The sequence below is a fragment of the Callithrix jacchus genome, chromosome 6, assembly GCF_049354715.1.
Source record: "Callithrix jacchus isolate 240 chromosome 6, calJac240_pri, whole genome shotgun sequence".
Classification (NCBI taxonomy): domain Eukaryota; kingdom Metazoa; phylum Chordata; class Mammalia; order Primates; family Cebidae; genus Callithrix; species Callithrix jacchus.
The window spans coordinates 148,671,688-148,691,493 of record NC_133507.1 but is presented as its reverse complement, the minus strand read 5'-3'; the positions used below and the strand labels follow the sequence as shown (position 1 = coordinate 148,691,493).

At 41.4% G+C, this 19,806-nt stretch overlaps 1 protein-coding gene across 1 annotated transcript in view; it reads left to right on the top strand.

Moving 5' to 3' along the window:
- The window catches only part of COL4A4 (collagen type IV alpha 4 chain), a gene marked incomplete at its 5' end in the record, with an annotated part of 142,599 nt that overhangs the window by 97,280 nt on the left and 25,513 nt on the right, over positions 1–19,806 (top strand). The window contains 6 exons of the mRNA XM_054258166.2: positions 1,029–1,136; positions 2,065–2,172; positions 9,384–9,455; positions 10,852–10,980; positions 11,073–11,183; positions 12,657–12,812. Coding sequence (XP_054114141.2) covers positions 1,029–1,136; positions 2,065–2,172; positions 9,384–9,455; positions 10,852–10,980; positions 11,073–11,183; positions 12,657–12,812 — 684 coding nt within the window. The remainder of the gene's footprint in view (positions 1–1,028; positions 1,137–2,064; positions 2,173–9,383; positions 9,456–10,851; positions 10,981–11,072; positions 11,184–12,656; positions 12,813–19,806) is intronic.

The following is a 19,806-nucleotide window of genomic DNA, read 5'->3' as shown; positions in this document are numbered from 1 at the left end:
TACAAACCAACTGTGAAGGACATTATGGTGAGAACTGGGGGAATTCAAGTGTGGGATGAGTATTAGATGGTATTAGTTGCTATTAATTTTCTTGACTGTGAAAGTGTTATTTTGGCAATGTAGAAAAATGTTCTTAGTTTTCAGACTTCTTACTTCCTGAAGTATTTAGGGATGAAATCACACTATGATGTAATATACTTTAAAATACTTCCTGTAGTCCCAGCACTTTGGGAGGCCGAGGCGGGTGGATCACGAGGTCGGCAGATCGAGACCATCCTGGTCAACATGGTGAAACCCCGTCTCTACTAAAAACTACAAAAAATTAGCTGGGCATGGTGGCGTGTGCCTGTAATCCCAGCTACTCAGGAGGCTGAGGCAGGAGAATTGCCTGAACCCAGGGGGCGGAGGTTGCGGTGAGCTGAGATCGCGCCATTGCACTCCAGCCTGGGTAACAAGAGTGAAACTCCGTCTCAAAATACATAAATAATAAAATACTTCACCATTTAAAATTCATTTGAAAATACCAAAATATTGTACTGTTTATCCAGAAATTCTACTCCTAGGAATTTTTTTTAAGGACATAATCTAATAGCAGAAAAAAAAATGATGAGGGGTGTACAAAGAGCATTATGAATAACAGCCAAGAGCTAGAGATAAATGGTCAATAGCAGAAGAAAATGTGATTAGTTAATTTATTTAGGATTGATTCAAAAAGCTATCGGCCATTCACTTAAAAATGATAATTAGGGAAACTATTATAAACTTTGAAAATTACTTATGATACAGCACTAATTTTTAAAAATCTGCATTTATTATCTGTACCTATATATACATATGGAGAATCGTGTTAAGGTGTAGGTTTATGGGCATTTTGTTATCTGTTTTTCCTTAATGTTATTTTCATTTCCAATAGAAACTATTTAAAAATAAAAAAGTAAGGATAGAAAAGTAGAGTGGGCTGAAGTTGGTGATTTTATAAATTCATTGTCTCAAACAGCAACTCAGATATTTGATCTTTCCTTCTTTAGGGCATTTTGGAGTACCCGGAGAACCTGGCTTGCCTGGCATTCAAGGGCCCAGAGGATCACCTGGAAGGCCAGGACCACCTGGCTCCTCTGGATCACCGGGATGCCCAGGTACCTTGAAAGGAAATCTGGAGACTTCCTGAGCACTCTTGTGTCTCAGAGTGTTTCAGAAACAGCCAGTCTTTAACTAGACCTAAATTCAGTTATGGCCCTGCCATTTCCCAGACCGATGACTTTGGATAGGTCACTCAAACTCAGCTATGCCTCACCTATAAGCTAGTGGGTTTCACTGAGTGACATGGAGTAGACTAAGATGGCACCTGTAAAGTGCCTAGCATGGCACCAGACACAAAGCAGTGGTCTGACAGATAGCAACTCCTTTAATTTTAGTTTTTATTTTTTTAGAAAGAGAGGGTCTCACTCTACGAACCAGGCTGGAGTATGGTGGCACATCATATCTCACTGTAGCCTAGAACTCCTGGCTTCAAGGAGGTTGTCTCAGCCTTCCAAAGAGCCAGGATTACAGGCATGAGCTACTGTGTCTGGCCCAGATTGCAGCTCCTTTCTAGCCCTTTGCATTTCCCCTGCCATTCAGGATGCTGGATTTTTTTTTCTCCTTTAGACCTAAAGCAGATGTCACACTTACAGCACAGAAAAGGATAGCTTTTCTGCCAAGTCAGAAAAAAAAGGGAAAGTTTAAAACTATAATTGGCAACTTCATTCATTCATTTGGAAGTGTATTTTCTCCTCCCTAATTTAAATGTATTTTAAATTATATATCTTAACTCTGTATTATCTGTATATGTATGTACATATGAACAATTGTGTTAAGGTGTTGGGATTACAGGCATTTTGTTATCAAAATTATGCATTTCATTTATATATCTTAACTCCATAGGGTTAAGATGTATAGGAAAAAAAGTAATGAGACAATGTTCACGGTTACCCATATATTAAGAACATAGATGACTTTCCCAGTGAATGTAACACATTTATTATCTGGATCTGGGCATCTACCAAACTACCCTGTCATCCTCAGGTGATCAGGGGATTCCTGGACTGAGGGGACAGCTGGGAGAAATGGGAGACCCTGGGCTAAGAGGCCTCCAGGGGGATCCAGGGATACCAGGTCCTCCAGGAATAAAAGGTAAGTCAAAAGGAAGCCCATCTCATTAGAAGGATACAGAGCAATGAGGGCAAAATTGAAGGTGCTTTTTCCTGTACCAATGAGTGACCCTGCTCTTGGTCATGCCACTCTTTTCCATAGGTGCCATTTGCAACTTCCTACTCTTCCTTAGCCAGGGCTATAGGTGGTGCCCATCCAGCCAGCTGACGTGCCTTCTACCAGGGAGATGGTGGTGCTACCTTCTTCTCTTCCCTCCCTCACTTCCTCCCTCCCTCCCTTCCTGTCTCTCTCTTCTCCTCTCCCTTCCCTTCCCTTCCCTTTCCTTTCCTTTCTCCTTCCCTTCCGTTTCTCTTTCCCTCCCCTTCCCTTTCCCCTTCCTTTCCCTTTTTCCTTCCCTTCCCTTTCCTTTTTCTTCTACCGTTCCTTTCCTTTTTTTTTCTTAGACGGCGTCTTGCTCTGTCACCCAGGCTGGAGTACAGTGGCATGATCTCAGCTCACTGCAACCTCCATCTCCCTGGTTCAAGCGATTCTCCTGCCTCAGCCTCCTGAGTAGCTGGGATTACAGGCACCTGCCACCACACTTGGCTAATTTTTTTCTATTTATTAGTGGAGACATGGTTTTACCATGTCTCAAACATGGCTAGGCTGTTCTCAAACTCCTGATCTCAAATGATTCACCTGTCTTGGCCTCTCAAAGTGCTAGGATGTAAGTACCTAACTGCTGCCATCTTATTTCTGAAGGAATTTAGCCAATGAATATGTGAATACATTATTCGTGTATTCTCTTCACATATGGCTAAGCTCTTACTATGTCCTAGATTCTGTGCTAGATGCTAGGTGCACAGTTTTGAGGAAAACAGACCTTATTCCTGCCCTCATTGAGCTCACAGTATGGCAGGAGAGAAAGACATTAATAATATATGTGGAAATGAATATATGTTTATGATCAAAATAAGTGGAAGAAAGAGAAAATAATAAGGTGCTACAGAGATAGAGGAATTAGTGTTCATCATATTTGTTCGATCAAGAATAAGTTTTTCTGGGTTGAATTTCTTGATCTGTAAAGGCAATACTGGACTGGTTATAAAAATCTGGTTATAATATAACATAAAATAAGATAATATAAAATGCACATCATTAACCAGTATTTATTCCCCCACATTCATCCATGGTATTCATCCCACTTCAGTCCATTTCGTCTACTTCAGAAAAAGTACTTTTTCGGCTGGGTGTGGTGGCTCACACCTGTAATCCCAGCACTTTGGGAAGCTGATGTGGGCAGATCTCTTGAGGTCAGTAGTTCGAGACCAGCCTGGCCAACATGGTGAAACCCCATCTTTACTAAAAATATAAAAATTAGCCATGTAGTTGTGCATGCCTGTAATTCCAACTACTTGGGAGTCTGAGGCAGGAGAATCACCTGGACTGAGGTTGAGGTTGCAGTGAGCCAAGATCATGACAGTGTACTCCAGCCTGGGCAACAGAGCAAGACTCCATCTCAAAAAGAAAAGAAAAGAAAATACACATTTTCTCTGGGTATTTTTGGGCATACCTTTACCATAACACTTATGTTGTATCACATTTGTTTGGAGGTTTTTCTCATCAAATAGAGTATGATTTTTTTTTAATAAGCAAGGACCTTTCATATATCCTTGGGACCCAGTCAAAACCTAGTAAGTATATTGGTTGGTGGTATGAATGAATGGACAAACAGGAGAATGAATAACTGAGATGGTAGGCATGAGGTTGCAATCCTTACCTGAACCAACAGCTGATAGTTCCAGCTTACTTGGTAGCATTCTCTAACCAAGTTTCCTCTATTCTTTCATCTTTCCCTTCTCCTTCCACCTGCCTCCACTCATTGACTGATACATATACGAAATCTTGGTAAAATAAAAAGTACCTCCTTTCAGAAGGTACTGAGTTGGAAACCCCTTCTTCTGGGATTATTCCTTTTATTGTTTTGAAAATTCAAATATGATTTCCCCACACTTTGCCTTCTTTACACATCAGATAGCTTTGAAATAATTCCAATTTTCCAGAAGTTGTAGTGTGGTAGGTGTTACTTGGTGTGATTCCATGGAGAGAGAAGCCATTTATTTTGAAGAGTTGCTCTGCTAGAACAGGCCATATGAATTTTGAGTCCTGCTTGTGTTCAATCAGATTTAAACTTTAACTTAAACATATGCTAAAAATGACTTGATTGCAGCTCCCATTGACTTTCTTCACAAAATTAGAAAAAATTACTTTAAATTTCATATGGAACCAAAAAAGAGCCCGTATAGTCAAGACAATCCTAAGCAAAAAGAACAAAGCTGGAGCATCGTGCTACGTGACTTCAAACTATACTACAAGGCCACAGTAATCAAAACAGCATGGTACTGGTACCAAAACAGATATATAAGGCAACACAACTGAACAGAGGTCTCAGAAGTAATGCCACACATCTACAATCATCTGATCTTTGACAAATCTGACAAAAATAAACAATGGGGAAAGGATTCCCTTTTTAATAAATGGTGCTAGGAAAACTGGCTAGCCATATGTGGAAAACTGAAACTGGGCCCCTTTCTTACACCTTATACACAAATTAACTCAAGATGGATTAAAGACTTAAATGTAAGACCTAAAACCATAAAACCCCTAGGAAAAACCCATTTAGGACAAAGGCATGGGCAAAGATTTCATGAATAAAATACCAAAAGCAATGGCAACAAAAGCCAAAATTGACAAATGGGATCTAATTAAACTAAAGAGCTTCTGTATAGCAAAAGAAACTATCATCATAGTGCATAGGTAACCCACAGGATGGGGGAAAAATTTTGCAATCTGTCCATCTGACAAAGGGCTAATATCCAGAATCTACAAGAAACTTAAATAAATTTGCTGGAAAAAGAACAACCCCATCAAAAAGTGGGCAAAGAATATGAACAGACATTTCTCAAAAGAAGGCATTTATGTGGCCAACAAACATATGGAAAAAAAGCTTATCATCACTGGTCATTAGAGAAATGCAAATCAAAACCACAATGAGATAGGAATGCTTTTACATTGTTGGTGGGAGTGTAAATTAGTTCAACCATTGTGGAAGACAGTATGGCAATTCTTCAAAGATCTAGAACCAGAAATACCATTTGACCCAGCAATCCCATTATTGGGTATATACCCAAAGAATTATACATCATTCTACTATAAAGACACATGCACACATATGTATATTGCATCACTGTTCACAATAGCAAAGACTTGGAACCAACCAAAAAGCCCATCAATGATGGATGGAATAAAGAAAATGTGGTACATATATACCATGGAATACTATGCAGCCAAAAAAATGGATGAATTTATGTCCTTTGCAGGGACATGGATGAAGCTGGAAACCATCATGCTCAGCAAACTAACACAGGAACAGAAAACCAAACACTGCATGTTCTCACTCATAAGTGGGCGTTGAACAATGAGAACACATTGACACAGGGAGGAGAACATCACACACTGGAGTCTGTTGTGGGGTGGGGGCTAGGAGAGGGATAGCATTAGGTGAAATACCTAATGTAGATGATGGGTTGATGGGTGCAGCAAACCACCATGGCACGTGTATACCTATGTAATAAACCTGCATGTTCTGCACATGTATCCCAGAACTTAAAGTATAATAATAAAAAGGGCTTGATTTCTAGACTTAAAATTTTAAGTACATATGCACTCTAAAAGGAAAACACCCAATTCCTACCTGGAAAGTAATATAAGATTGAAATAATGGAAACCTAAATAAAATTATCTGTAATGGCCTGGTGCGGTGGCTCACGCCTGTAATCCCAGCACTTTGGGAGGCCGAGGCGGGTGGATCACGAGGTCAAGAGATAGAGACCATCCTGGTCAACATGATGAAACCCCGTGTCTACTAAAAATACAAAAAATTAGCTGGGCACGGTGGCACGTGCCTGTAATCCCAGCTACTCGGGAGGCTAAGGCAGGAGAATTGCCTGAACCCAGGAGGCAGAGGTTGCGGTGAGCCGAGATTGCGCCATTGCACTCCAGCCTGGGTAACAAGAGTGAAACTCCGTCTCAAAAAAAAAAAAGAAAAAAGAAAATTATCTGTAGCATGACAAAAGCTGGAAAGAATGTGTATTGGATATTTTGGTTGGTAGCAAGTAAAATGTTTCATAAGAAAAAAGAATCTGCAAATGGCTTTTCTCAGATAAGAAATGCCATGCCTTTTAGAGCTAGGAAAATCATAGCAATGATTTTCCCCTTTTTTACTAGATGACTCCCCTCCTGCCCTGCCCCCACAGCACTTACCCTGGATATAATTGCCTGTTTCTTCTGTCAAGTCAGGAAATGCTTCTTTCTTGTTCTGCCTTGTGTTGACAGCACCTGCCGGGAGGTACCTTTGGGGCAGACTCCCTGTGCATCAGGGAATCGTATCTTACACCCTTAGTAGGCACTCAGGAACTTGCTGATATAAAAAAATTTAAATCTTATTTCAGAATCTTTGTTGATAAGAATCTTCCAGGTTTTTCATCCATCACTTAAAGTCACAAAGGTCTCTCTTCCCTTCAGCTTTAAAGTTAGGATGACCAGCTGTCCTGTTTTGCCTGGGCCTAAGTGGGTATTTCAGGATGTAAAAATTTCAGTGCTGAAACCAGGAAAAAGTCCCAGGCAAACAGGAACACATTGCTCACCCTATCTATTAAAAGTGTGAACCCATATAAAGGCTCCTGGAGGGGTAGAGAGATGTTTTCAGGCTTTAGAACGAAATATAGCCTGAGAGTGGGAATCTAGTCATAAAGAGCCTGCTGGCTAACAAAGATGGGAGCTGCATTTCCGGCTGGATTGGAGATTAGATTCACTGACTAGAGAAAGAGCACCCGACTGAAAGTGCAGTGTGCTGCAGCCTTAAATGGTGGTGGTTTAGCAGGAGGACGACCAGAGAGGTGAATAAAAATTCCTCATTACCCAGAAATGTGCTTTGTTAGCCTAATTGCCTCTCATCTGCACTGTATATATTTCATGCATGAGCAGCTTTCTGATTTAGAGATGGGATTGATAAAAAGCTTTCAGTAAAAAGGAAGAATTACCCTTACAACCCTACTCAGACGTAGCTTCATTCAGTTTAGAACAATAACATTGGGTCAGATAAGGGCCGGCCAGTTCAACAATGGTGAGAGGCTGGGACCGCAACAACCCAGGATCTAGATATGTTGATGTGACAATGAAGAGCGGGCAGAAAATAGCAGGGACATTCCACCCCAGCCAAGTCCCCAAGCCATCAATCTTGGTGACTAAAGCTGGAGATCAAAATATGTGGAAATAGTGAAGTGGTCCCCTGAAAATGTATTATCATTTCAGATAGATTGCAATAAATATCCAGATTTGGCAGATGGAGAGGGTCTGTGTGTTCTTTTGGTGCAAACTTGAAATGCTGGCTCATAAAATAGGAAGGAGGATGGGGGAATAAGCTAGAACTATAAAAAGTGATTAGGTATAAGAGATTTAGGGAAAATAAAGATGCATTCCTTTGTTTTCTTTTTTTTTTTTTTTTTTTTTTTTGGTGCAAGAGAATATGGCTCATTTGAACCAACCTACAGTTTAGATCTTACAGAAAAGAATAATGACTGTTTCAGGTACCGATTTGAAATAGAATGGAACCAACTACCTGTGCCATCTTCTAATAAGAATCCATAGAGGGCTTGCTTAAAATGAGTAGATAACAATTAGCTCTTGAATTATTTAGATGCAAATGGATACCTCTAACTTCTGTAAATTATATTTGTCCTACAAATCTATTAAAGAAAGATATGGCATACAAATAGAAATTGTAACCTGCTCCTTTTAATAGCTTTCTCCCTCATCCACCTTGTTCCGTATTTTCTCATTCACTCATTGACTCACTCAACATACATTTATTGAACACTACAAGGTATTCAGTATTGAGCACATCCATATTAAGTATGGGGATAGAAAGAGTAATAGGACCTAGTCTTGAACTCTGATTTATCCCTGAGCAGGGGAGACAGTCACCCAAAGACATGCTTGTTGCACAGTGTGGGATGGACATCAACCATCACAAGGGGTCCTACATTATGGAGGTGGGTAAGGGGCACCTTCTGTGTTCAACCATATAAGCTGATGGTATTTTTATCCCAAGTTTGAGATACATGACCCTAAACTAAGCAAACAGGCTGGCTGTGCACCAAGAGGCTCACCGGGTGGAAGATCTACCGATGAGAAAGGAAGTTTCCCAGGCTTGGCCAGAGGCTGGGGAGAAGTGTCGGGGCTCATACCCATCAGTGGGACAGGACTTGTGAGAAGGCACCCAGCAGAGGGCTCAGTGCCCAGAAGATGCTCGATAAATATTCCTTCCCTGCTTTCTTCCCTCCTTCTCCCCTTCCAACTTTACCAAGGGCCATTAAGAAGTGACATTTGAAAAGGCTCTCATTCACACAAGTTCAGCACAACGCCACATCTGTTGATGAAAAGACAAATTTTCCACTGGAAGCGTTTAGTGACAATTTCAGTCAAGCCAGGCTGGTGGACGGCTCTTTAGAGAACTAAACAGAAGGTTCTGAGAGAAGGCACAGGCATCACTGAGGTAGTGTCTTTTTGCAGAGATGGGAGTTTTCAGTGATCATTGCAAAATAAACTTAGCTTCTGCACAAAGCCATTAGAATGGTTCTGAAAGAAGTGTGTGCCAAGCAATAGCTGCAGCCACACTCATCACAGGGCAGGCATTCGCCAGCATGCCACAGCTCCACACATCCTCTGTCTGAATGCATTTCCACGACTAGATCCTGACGAAACCAGAGCCTGCAGCCCCTGGTAGGGTACAGTGACCCCAAGTCTGGGAGGTGGGAGGCCTGCATTTGCTCCCATCCAGTCTCTTCCTATCTATCTAGGGTGATTTTATTGTCATAAAAACAAAGATCACTTACGACGCCAAGATTCGGTAATTCTAGACCGTATCTGGTCATGATAGGATCAGAAATGAACAGCAGTAGTTTAAAACCAAAGAAAGGTTTACATTAAGCTGTCTTGGCAGAAAACCTTTATCGGATGAATGTGTTAAATAGTTCTGGGCCTGGGTTTCCACCCTGATGATGAAGTCCAGACTCTGAGAGCCGTCTGCTGGCCTGAGCAGCGCGCCCTCTGCTGGGCAGTGCCTGCGGTTGTAGCTAGATTGAGTACCGGTGACTGGCCTTCTCTGGATCACAGGCCTGTGTGTGTTTCAGGTCCCTCCGGATCACCTGGCCTAAACGGCTTGCATGGATTGAAGGGTCAGAAAGGAACCAAAGGTGCTTCAGGTAAGCCCCCAGTCATTCGTAACACACTGGGTTTCAATCAATGGTTCATGAGAGAAAGTGGTACCCTCCCCTGGTGTTTCTGAACCATGAGATTTGCAGGCAAAACTACAAAAACTGGCTTAGGTTAGAGACATACATTGGAACTATTTTTAGTGCTGAAAATGACATTCGAAAAGGACATTTGAGAAAACCCTGTTTAAGAAGGAATGTTGGCATTGCTTGGAATTTTCTGTCTACTAAAAGTACTCTGAACAATTGCTTTAGTGGAGCCAGATTTCAAAATGTTATCTTAACAAGTAAATGGTTGGGGATTTTAGAATTTTTGTATTGTTTTACGTATAATAATGCCATGTTTGACCACGTGGGTCGAATTCGTACTTATAGCATCCTTTTATGGCCACAGCTAAAACAAACTACCTCTACAATTTGCTGTTATTTTTATACCATAAAAAGGTGAATCTTCAGCAAGTGCATTTTACCTTGTTCTGTTAATATAATGTACATTTCTTGTGTTACTTTCTGAGAGAAACTGCTTGTGATCAAGGTAGCTGAGACCTAATGTGCAAATTTGAATGACTCTGGGGACAGAAATTGTGCTTCTAGGTTTGAATATATTGTGGAGAGAGGTGAAATCTATAAATTGGAAGATTCTGTGATATATTACATAAGATTCATTTAGTAGCCCCTCCAAACAGTCAGATTAAATGTGTGTGCCTTCCAAAAAAACACTGATGTCCTTCCTTCCCAATGTGAAATTCCACAATAGTTCTAATTATGCCAGTTTCTACCTCAAATTTCAAGCAACTTATTCTTTTTTTTAACTTTTTTTTTTTTTTTTTGAGACGGAGTTTCCCTCTTGTTACCCAGGCTGGAGTGCAATGGCGCGATCTCGGCTCACAGCAACCTCTGCCTCCTGGGTTCAGGCAATTCTCCTGCCTCAGCCTCCTGAGTAGCTGGGATTACAGGCACGCGCCACCATGCCCAGCTAATTTTTTGTATTTTTAGTAGAGACGAGGTTTCACCATGTTAACCATGATGGTCTCAATGTCTCGTGATCCACCTGCCTCAGCCTCCCAAAGTACTGGGATTACAGGCTTTGTTGTATCTCATCTGTTTTTACTCTATCCATTGTAGAAGTGGGAATGCTGGTATTGTCTCTAAGTTGTTGTTGTTGTTTAAGTCTGGAAAATAATTAGAAAGAAAACACATGGCTGACCAGTGTGATGGTTCCTGAGAGAGAAATGGTGCAGCCATTTGGACCACCATTGCAACCAGTGGTTGGTGTCTGCAGAGTCAGTCACTTCTCTGCTGCTATTGGGAAGCAATTCCTTTCCAGGCACTATAACTGGGACAAGCAAAGAGAAGACATAGTATTAATTCTGTTTTCCCCATTAAGGTTTGCATGATGTGGGCCCACCTGGTCCAGTGGGAATACCTGGGCTAAAAGGGGAGAGAGGAGACCCTGGAAGCCCTGGAATCTCTCCTCCAGGTCCTTGTGGAGAAAAAGGTCCTCCAGGGCCCCCGGGTAAGCTGCAGCATGCATTGCCCTTCTTCCGATAACTAAACCACAACCTTCCAAATGCAATGAGGCTAACATGTGAACATGTCTCTTCTTAGGGAGATCAGGGCCACCTGGTCCTGCAGGTGCCACAGGAAGACCTCCTAAAGATGTTCCTGACTCGGGCCCACCTGGAGATCAGGGACCTCCTGGTCCTGATGGCCCAAGAGGTATAGAGATTCGTGACAAAAGATGGCAGTGCTTCCTCAGTTAGATGCTGCCAGCTCTGGAGGAATGTGGGACCAGAGAGTGGTAGAACAGAAGCACTGAAGCAGTCCCCCCATTAGTCTGGCAGGTGGACAAGTGGGACACAGCTGGGGTGGGACTGAGGGTAGTGGTGGCTCTCAGGACCATATCCAGGACCAGGACTTGGCCCTCTTACGCTTCTGTTTCAGCTCTGTTAGGCCCTTGCCTCTTCGGGGTAGAGACTGACAATCATGTCCTATCACCAGCTTGGTGCTGGCCAAAAGTCTTCAGAAGAGGGTAGCAAGTGGGAATTGCACCCTGCTTGTTGGTCTCTAGCAACTGTCACATAAAACACTGTGACATAAACCATGTCACATAAGCCAGTAGCCCAGAGTGACAGGACACAGGCCTGTTGCATACCAGAAAGTCTCTTCATATGCTGCTGACAGTACATGTTGTTTCTTTCATCACTTCACTGGGACAAACTTTGGCAAGGAAAGATGTTGGAAGTCATTGCTAAGCTGACCAAATTGGTTTAGACTAGAGATGGGTTGGGAGTTGGGAGAAGAGTGTGGCTCTGTGTGATCTCTTGCTAAATGCAGACAATTGCATTCATACAAGCTCTTAGAACTCTTCTATAAAGACACATGCCCATCATCTTTGAATCTTTAGGATTTTAGGGATTGCACACTAAAATGAATCAGAAGTACAGAAGCTAAGTAGGTATAATTGGGGTCAATTTATTCCTATTTGTAGAAACTTGTTTTCCATTAAGATTACAAATTTAATTGAGTGAACATTTCTTTCCCACCAGACATATTTCCTCAAATGTCTATCTGTCCATCAATATATCCATCCATTGATCCATCCATCCACGCGCCCACCCATCTATCCATTCATTTGTCTGTTTGGTACTCTATTCATCTATCCACTCATTCATCCATGCATTCATCTATCTTATCTATCCATCCAACTGTCTATCTACCTATGCATCAAACCATCAAACCATCCATCCATCCACCCATCCCTCTATCCATTCGTCTGCCTGTTTGGTACTCTATTCACCTATCCATTCATTTATCCATCTATCTATCCCATCTATCCATCCAACCATCTATCCATCTATCCATCCATCCATCTTATTAGAGCAGTAAGATGGCAATATAAACAAAAACCCAAAATGATATTTTCAACAGGAATGACTCTGAAGGGAAGGAAGGTTTTGCTTGCGTTTACTTTGTCTAACAGTTGCCAACCCATCCTCTACACCATTTCTCAACTTGGTGCTGTGACCCATTCTGTTTGATTTCTGATATCATTGACTTTCTTATTCTTCTACTTCTCTTTATTCCTTGCTTGCAAATCATTAAATTGTTTTTCTTAAGAAGCTGTTAGGCAGCCAGTATACACGTTTGTCTTTGACTAAAAGAAGATTTTTGTGTCTTCTCTTTGGTCAGGAGCACCTGGGCCTCCAGGCCCCCCTGGGAGTGTTGACCTTCTGAGGGGGGAGCCAGGTGACTGCGGCATGCCAGGGCCACCAGGTCCCCCCGGCCCACCAGGCCCTCCAGGATACAAAGGCTTTCCAGGATGTGATGGAAAAGATGGCCAGAAAGGTATGAATGTTGTTCCCTTAAGTAGTGTGTGAACACCTTGGTTATCTTGCCCTTGAGGGCCTGGGGTCCTGCGCCATCATTCCTATTTCCTATGCACAGTGACTAGTTTCCAAAATGTCCTTATTTCCCCAAAGAATCCTGAAGTTTGGGTGAAAGTTGGACAAGTAAAAGGAAGAAACACAAGTTCATCTTTAGCCCCTAATAATACTCTTGATAATCTTCCAGGTTAGAACTGAACAGTAGAAATGTAATGCCAGCCACATGTACAATTAAAAAATATAGTAGGCCGGGCGTGGTGGCTCAAGCCTGTAATCCCAGCACTTTGGGAGGCCGAGGCGGGTGGATCATGAGGTCAACAGATCGAGACCATCCTGCTCAACATGGTGAAACCCCGTCTCTACTGAAAATACAAAAAATTAGCTGGGCATGGTGGTGCGTGCCTGTAATCCCAGCTACTCAGGAGGCTGAGGCGGGAGAATTACCTGAACCCAGGAGGCGGAGATTGCGGTGAGCAGAGATTGCGCCATTGCACTCCAGCCTGGGTAACAAGAGCAAAACTTCGTCTCAAAAAAAAAAAAATATATAGTAGTCACATTTTAACAAGTAAAAACAAATGAAGACAACTTTCATACTTTGATTTAACATAATATATTTAAATATTTTATGTATTTAAATATTAAATATATATTAAATATAAATAAATATTTTTTTTATCATTTTAACATATTTTTAATATACATTTATCAGTGAGATAATTCAGCTGATTGTGCAAACCTAGTTCCTCTTGCAAATAAGCCACTCCTTCCTCCTGCCTTTGAAGTCCCATGTGTGTCCTGTGCTGACAGCACAGGTTGGACTGGCCACATTTCAAGTGCTAACTAGTTGTGTGTGGTTAGTAGCTTCAGTACTGGACAGCTCAGTTTTAGACTGCTGACTTTGCTTTTCATGCTCATGCAAAGATCCCCAATCACTGAATTTCCCCATTAAGGGCCAAATTTTCCTACTATTTAAGGTTAAAATATATATTTTAATTAATTGTTATCCGCCACTAATATTTGGGACATCAGGTTTTGGTTACCTAAATTTCAGAGAATTCTTAGGTTCAGAGAAGTTTTTTTGTTGAAAGAAGATGACTAATGAGTATCCATTTTAACTCCCCTGTTTCATAAATAAGGAAGCTGGATATCAGAAAAGCAACAGTTAAAATTTGGAAAAGGAACTCAATAACTAGCACCTGGCCTGATTTCTGAACCCTTATTGTGAAATAAGGCAAAAGATTAGGTCATAGATCAAACTCACTGTGAGGCTGCCATGACTACAGTGCAAATAATAATAATAATAATAATTTCTTTTATTAAAAGCATAGTTTTGTGAAAGGCACACACACTAAGGGATATGTCTGTTTGTTTGTTTTTTTGAGACAGAGTTTTGCTCTTGTTACCCAGGCTGGAGTACAATGGTGCGATCTCGGCTCACTGCAACCTCCGCCTCCTGGGTTCAGGCAATTCTCCTGCCTCAGCCTCCTGAGTAGCTGGGATTACAGGCACGCGCCATTGTGCCCAGCTAATTTTTTGTATTTTTAGTAGAGACGGGGTTTCACCATGTTGACCAGGATGGTCTTGATTGCAGGCTTGAGCCACCGCGCCCGGCCCTAAGGGATATGTCAATTTAAATCCAGTCAAGTGTTCTGAATGAAGAGCTTATCAAAAACCAACTAAACTTCAGTTGGGATGCCAGGCAAGGCTTCCCTGAGAAAGTGAGACTTGGTCTTAACTCTAAAGAATGAGGAAGACGTCATGGATGCGGGAGAAGCAAAGGAACACCACGTATGAGCAACTGAACTGTACCTAAAACTAAGAGAGTGAGGAGGAGAGGAGTTTGAACTTGGCTGGGGAGCCACGTCGTTCCGGGATATTGAAAGCTCGTTCCTGATTTCCCCTTCAGTTCCAGTCCTTTGTCTCCAGAGAAAGTTCAGGGTTATAGGACTTTTCATTCTAATTTAGTCTTGTCTTGATCATGGAACCATTTCCTTAGTTCTTTTGGCTGACCACTATGTTTCCTTCAGAGGCTACCCTTCCAAGCCTTACATAGGAAAGCGAGGCTAGTCTTGACTCTCAGGCCAGTTATGCACTGCATTTTGTTGGAGTGAATCTCTGAATTCAGTCTCTCAAACTGTCATTGTTTTTATCTTGTCTCATTTCAGTGCCTTCATTTTTCCTTTTTTTTTTTTTTTTTTTTTTTTTTAATTTTTTATTGGATTATAGGTTTTGGGGTACATGAGCAGAGCATGCAAGACAGTTGCGTAGGTACACACATGGCAGTGTGCTTTGCTTTTCTTCTCCCCTTCACCCACTTTTGGCATTTCTCCCCAGGCTATCCCTCCCCACCTCCCCCTCCCACTGGCCCTCCCCTTTTCCCGCCCAATAGACCCCAGTGTTTAGTACTCCCCTTTCTGTGTCCATGTGTTCTCATTTTTCATCACCCATCTATTAGTGAGAATATGCGGTGTTTCATTTTCTGTTCTTGTGTCAGTTTGCTAAGGATGATGTTTTCCAGATTCATCCATGTCCCTACAAACGACACGAACTCATCATTTCTGATTGCTGCATAATATTCCATGGTGTATATGTGCCACATTTTTCCAATCCAGTCTATTATAAATGGGCATTTGGGTTGATTCCAGGTCTTTGCTATTGTAAACAGTGCTGCAATGAACATTCGTGTACATGTGTCCTTATAGTAGAACGATTTATAGTCTTTTGGATATATACCCAGTAATGGGATTGCTGGGTCAAATGGAATTTCTATTTCTAAGGCCTTGAGGAATCGCCACACTGTCTTCCACAATGGTTGAACTAATTTACACTCCCACCAACAGTGTAAAAGTGTTCCTTTTTCTCCACATCCTCTCCAGCATCTGTTGTCTCCAGATTTTTTAATGATCGCCATTCTAACTGGCGTGAGATGGTATCTCAATGTGGTTTTGATTTGCATCTCTCTGATGACCAGTGACGATGAGCATTTTTTCATATGATTGTTGGCCTCATATATGTCTTCTTTCGTAAAGTATCTGTTCATATCCTTTGCCCACTTTTGAATGGGCTTGTTTGTTTTTTTCCTGTAAATCTGCTTGAGTTGTTTGTAAATTCTGGATATCAGCCCTTTGTCAGATGGGTAGACTGCGAAAATTTTTTCCCATTCTGTTGGTTGCCGATCCACTCTAGTGACTGTTTCTTTTGCCGTGCAGAAGCTGTGGAGTTTCATTAGGTCCCATTTGTCTATTTTGGCTTTTGTTGCCAATGCTCTTGGTGTTTTGTTCATGAAGTCCTTGCCTACTCCTATGTCCTGGATAGTTTTGCCTAGATTTCCTTCTAGGGTTTTTATGGTGCCAGGTCTTATGTTTAAGTCTTTAATCCATCTGGAGTTAATTTTAGTGTAAGGTGTCAGGAAGGGGTCCAGTTTCTGCTTTCTGCACATGGCTAGCCAGTTTTCCCAACACCATTTGTTAAACATGGAATCCTTGCCCCATTGCTTGTTTTTGTCAGGTTTATCAAAGATTGTATAGTTGTATGTATGTTGTGTTGCCTCCGGTGCCTCTGTTTTGTTCCATTGGTCTATATCTCTGTTTTGGTACCAGTACCATGCTGTTTTGATGACTGTAGCCTTGTAGTATAGTTTGAAATCCGGTAGTGTGATGCCCCCCGCTGTGTTCTTTTTGCTTAGAATTGACTTGGCTATGCGGGCTCTCTTTTGGTTCCATATGAAGTTCATGGTGGTTTTTTCCAGTTCTGTGAAGAAAGTTAATGGTAGCTTGATGGGGATAGCGTTGATTCTGTAAATTACTTTGGGCAGTATAGCCATTTTCACGATATTAATTCTTCCTAACCATGAACATGGAATGTTTCTCCATCTGTTTGTGTCCTCTCTGATTTCGTTGAGCAGTGGTTTGTAGTTCTCCTTGAAGAGGTCCCTTACATTCCTTGTGAGTTGTATTCCAAGGTATTTTATTCTTTTTGTAGCAATTGCGAATGGCAGTTCGCTCTTGATTTGGCTTTCTTTAAGTCTGTTATTGGTGTAGACGAATGCTTGTGATTTTTGCACATTGATTTTATATCCTGAGACTTTGCTGAAGTTGTTTATCAGTTTCAGGAGTTTTTGGGCTGAGGCGATGGGGTCTTCTAGGTATACTATCATGTCGTCTGCAAATAGAGACAATTTGGCTTCCACCTTTCCTATTTGAATACCCTTTATTTCTTTTTCTTGCCTGATTGCTCTGGCTAGAACTTCCAGTACTATATTGAATAGGAGTGGTGAGAGAGGGCATCCTTGTCTAGTACCAGATTTCAAAGGGAATGCTTCCAGTTTTTGCCCATTCAGTATGATATTGGCTGTTGGTTTGTCATAAATAGCTTTTATTACTTTGAGATACGTTCCATCGATACCGAGTTTATTGAGGGTTTTTAGCATAAAGGGCTGTTGAATTTTGTCAAATGCCTTCTCTGCGTCAATTGAGATAATCATGTGGTTTTTGTTTTTGGTTCTGTTTATGTGGTGAATTACGTTGATAGACTTGCGTATGTTGAACCAGCCTTGCATCCCTGGGATGAATCCTACTTGATCATGATGAATAAGTTTTTTGATTTGCTGTTGCAATCGGCTTGCCAATATTTTATTGAAGATTTTTGCATCTATGTTCATCATGGATATTGGCCTGAAGTTTTCTTTTCTCGTTGGGTCTCTGCCGGGTTTTGGTATCAGGATGATGTTGGTCTCATAAAATGATTTGGGAAGGATTCCCTCTTTTTGGATTGTTTGAAATAGTTTTAGAAGGAATGGTACCAGCTCCTCCTTGTGTGTCTGGTAGAATTCGGCTGTGAACCCGTCTGGACCTGGGCTTTTTTTGTGAGGTAGGCTCTTAATTGCTGCCTCAACTTCAGACCTTGTTATTGGTCTATTCATAGTTTCAGCTTCCTCCTGGTTTAGGCTTGGGAGGACACAGGAGTCCAGGAATTTATCCATTTCTTCCAGGTTTACTAGTTTATGTGCATAGAGTTGTTTGTAATATTCTCTGATGATGGTTTGAATTTCTGTGGAATCTGTGGTGATTTCCCCTTTATCATTTTTTATTGCATCTATTTGGTTGTTCTCTCTTTTATTTTTAATCAATCTGGCTAGTGGTCTGTCTATTTTGTTGATCTTTTCAAAAAACCAGCTCTTGGATTTATTGATTTTTTGAAGGGTTTTTCGTGTCTCAATCTCCTTCAGCTCAGCTCTGATCTTAGTAATTTCTTGTCTTCTGCTGGGTTTTGAGTTTTTTTGATCTTGCTCCTCTAGCTCTTTCAATTTTGACGATAGGGTGTCAATTTTGGATCTCTCCATTCTCCTCATATGGGCACTTATTGCTATATACTTTCCTCTAGAGACTGCTTTAAATGTGTCCCAGAGGTTCTGGCACGTTGTGTCTTCATTCTCATTGGTTTCGAAGAACTTCTTTATTTCTGCCTTCATTTCGTTGTTTACCCAGTCAACATTCAAGAGCCAGTTGTTCAGTTTCCATGAAGCTGTGCGGTTCTGGGTCTGTTTCTGAATTCTGAGTTCTAACTTGATTGCACTATGGTCTGAGAGGCTGTTTGTTATGATTTCAGTTGTTTTGCATTTGTTGAGCAGTGCTTTACTTCCAATTATGTGGTCAATTTTAGAGTAGGTGTGATGTGGTGCTGAGAAGAATGTGTATTCTGTGGATTTGGGGTGGAGAGTTCTGTAAATGTCCACCAGGTTTGCTTGCTCCAGGTCTGAGTTCAAGCCCTGGGTATCCTTGTTGATTTTCTGTCTGGTTGATCTGTCTAGTATTGACAGTGGAGTGTTAAAGTCTCCCACTATTATTGTGTGGGAGTCTAAGTCCTTCTGTAAGTCATTAAGAACTTGCCTTATGTATCTGGGTGCTCCTGTGTTGGGTCCATATATGTTTAGGATCGTTAGCTCTTCTTGTTGTATCGATCCTTTTACCATTATGTAATGGCCTTCTTTGTCTCTTTTGATCTTTGTTGCTTTAAAGTCTATTTTATCAGAGATGAGAATTGCAACTCCTGCTTTTTTTTGCTTTCCATTAGCTTGGTAAATCTTCCTCCATCCCTTTATTTTGAGCCTTTGTGTATCCTTGCATGTGAGATGGGTTTCCTGGATACAGCACACTGATGGGTTTTGGATTTTTATCCAATTTGCCAGTCTGTGTCTTTTGATTGGTGCATTTAGTCTATTTACATTTAGGGTTAATATTGTTATGTGTGAATTTGATACTGCCATTTTGATTCTAAGTGGCTGTTTTGCCTGTTAGTTGTTGTAAATTCTTCATTATGTTGAAGCTCTTTAGCATTCAGTGTGATTTTGGAATGGCTGGTACTGATTGATCCTTTCTATGTGTAGTGCCTCTTTTAGGAGCTCTTGTAAAGCAGGCCTGGTGGTGACAAAATCTCTGAGTACTTGCTTGTTCGCAAAGGATTTTATTCTTCCTTCACTTCTGAAGCTCAGTTTGGCTGGATATGAAATTCTGGGTTGAAAGTTCTTTTCTTTAAGAATGTTGAATATTGGCCCCCACTCTCTTCTGGCTTGTAGTGTTTCTGCCGAGAGATCTGCTGTGAGTCTGATGGGCTTCCCTTTGTGGGTGACCCGACCTTTCTCTCTGGCTGCCCTTAGTATTCTCTCCTTTATTTCAACCCTGTTGAATCTGACGATTATGTGCCTTGGGGTTGCTCTTCTTGCGGAATATCTTTGTGATGTTCTCTGTATTTCCTGCAATTGAGTGTTGGCTTGTCTTGCTAGGTGGGGGAAATTTTCCTGGATGATGTCCTGAAGAGTATTTTCCAGCTGGGATTCATTCTCTTCGTCCCCTTCTGGTACACCTATCAAACGTAGGTTAGGTCTTTTCACATAGTCCCACATTTCTTGGAGACTTTGTTCATTCCTTTTTGCGCTTTTTTCTCTGATCTTGGTTTCT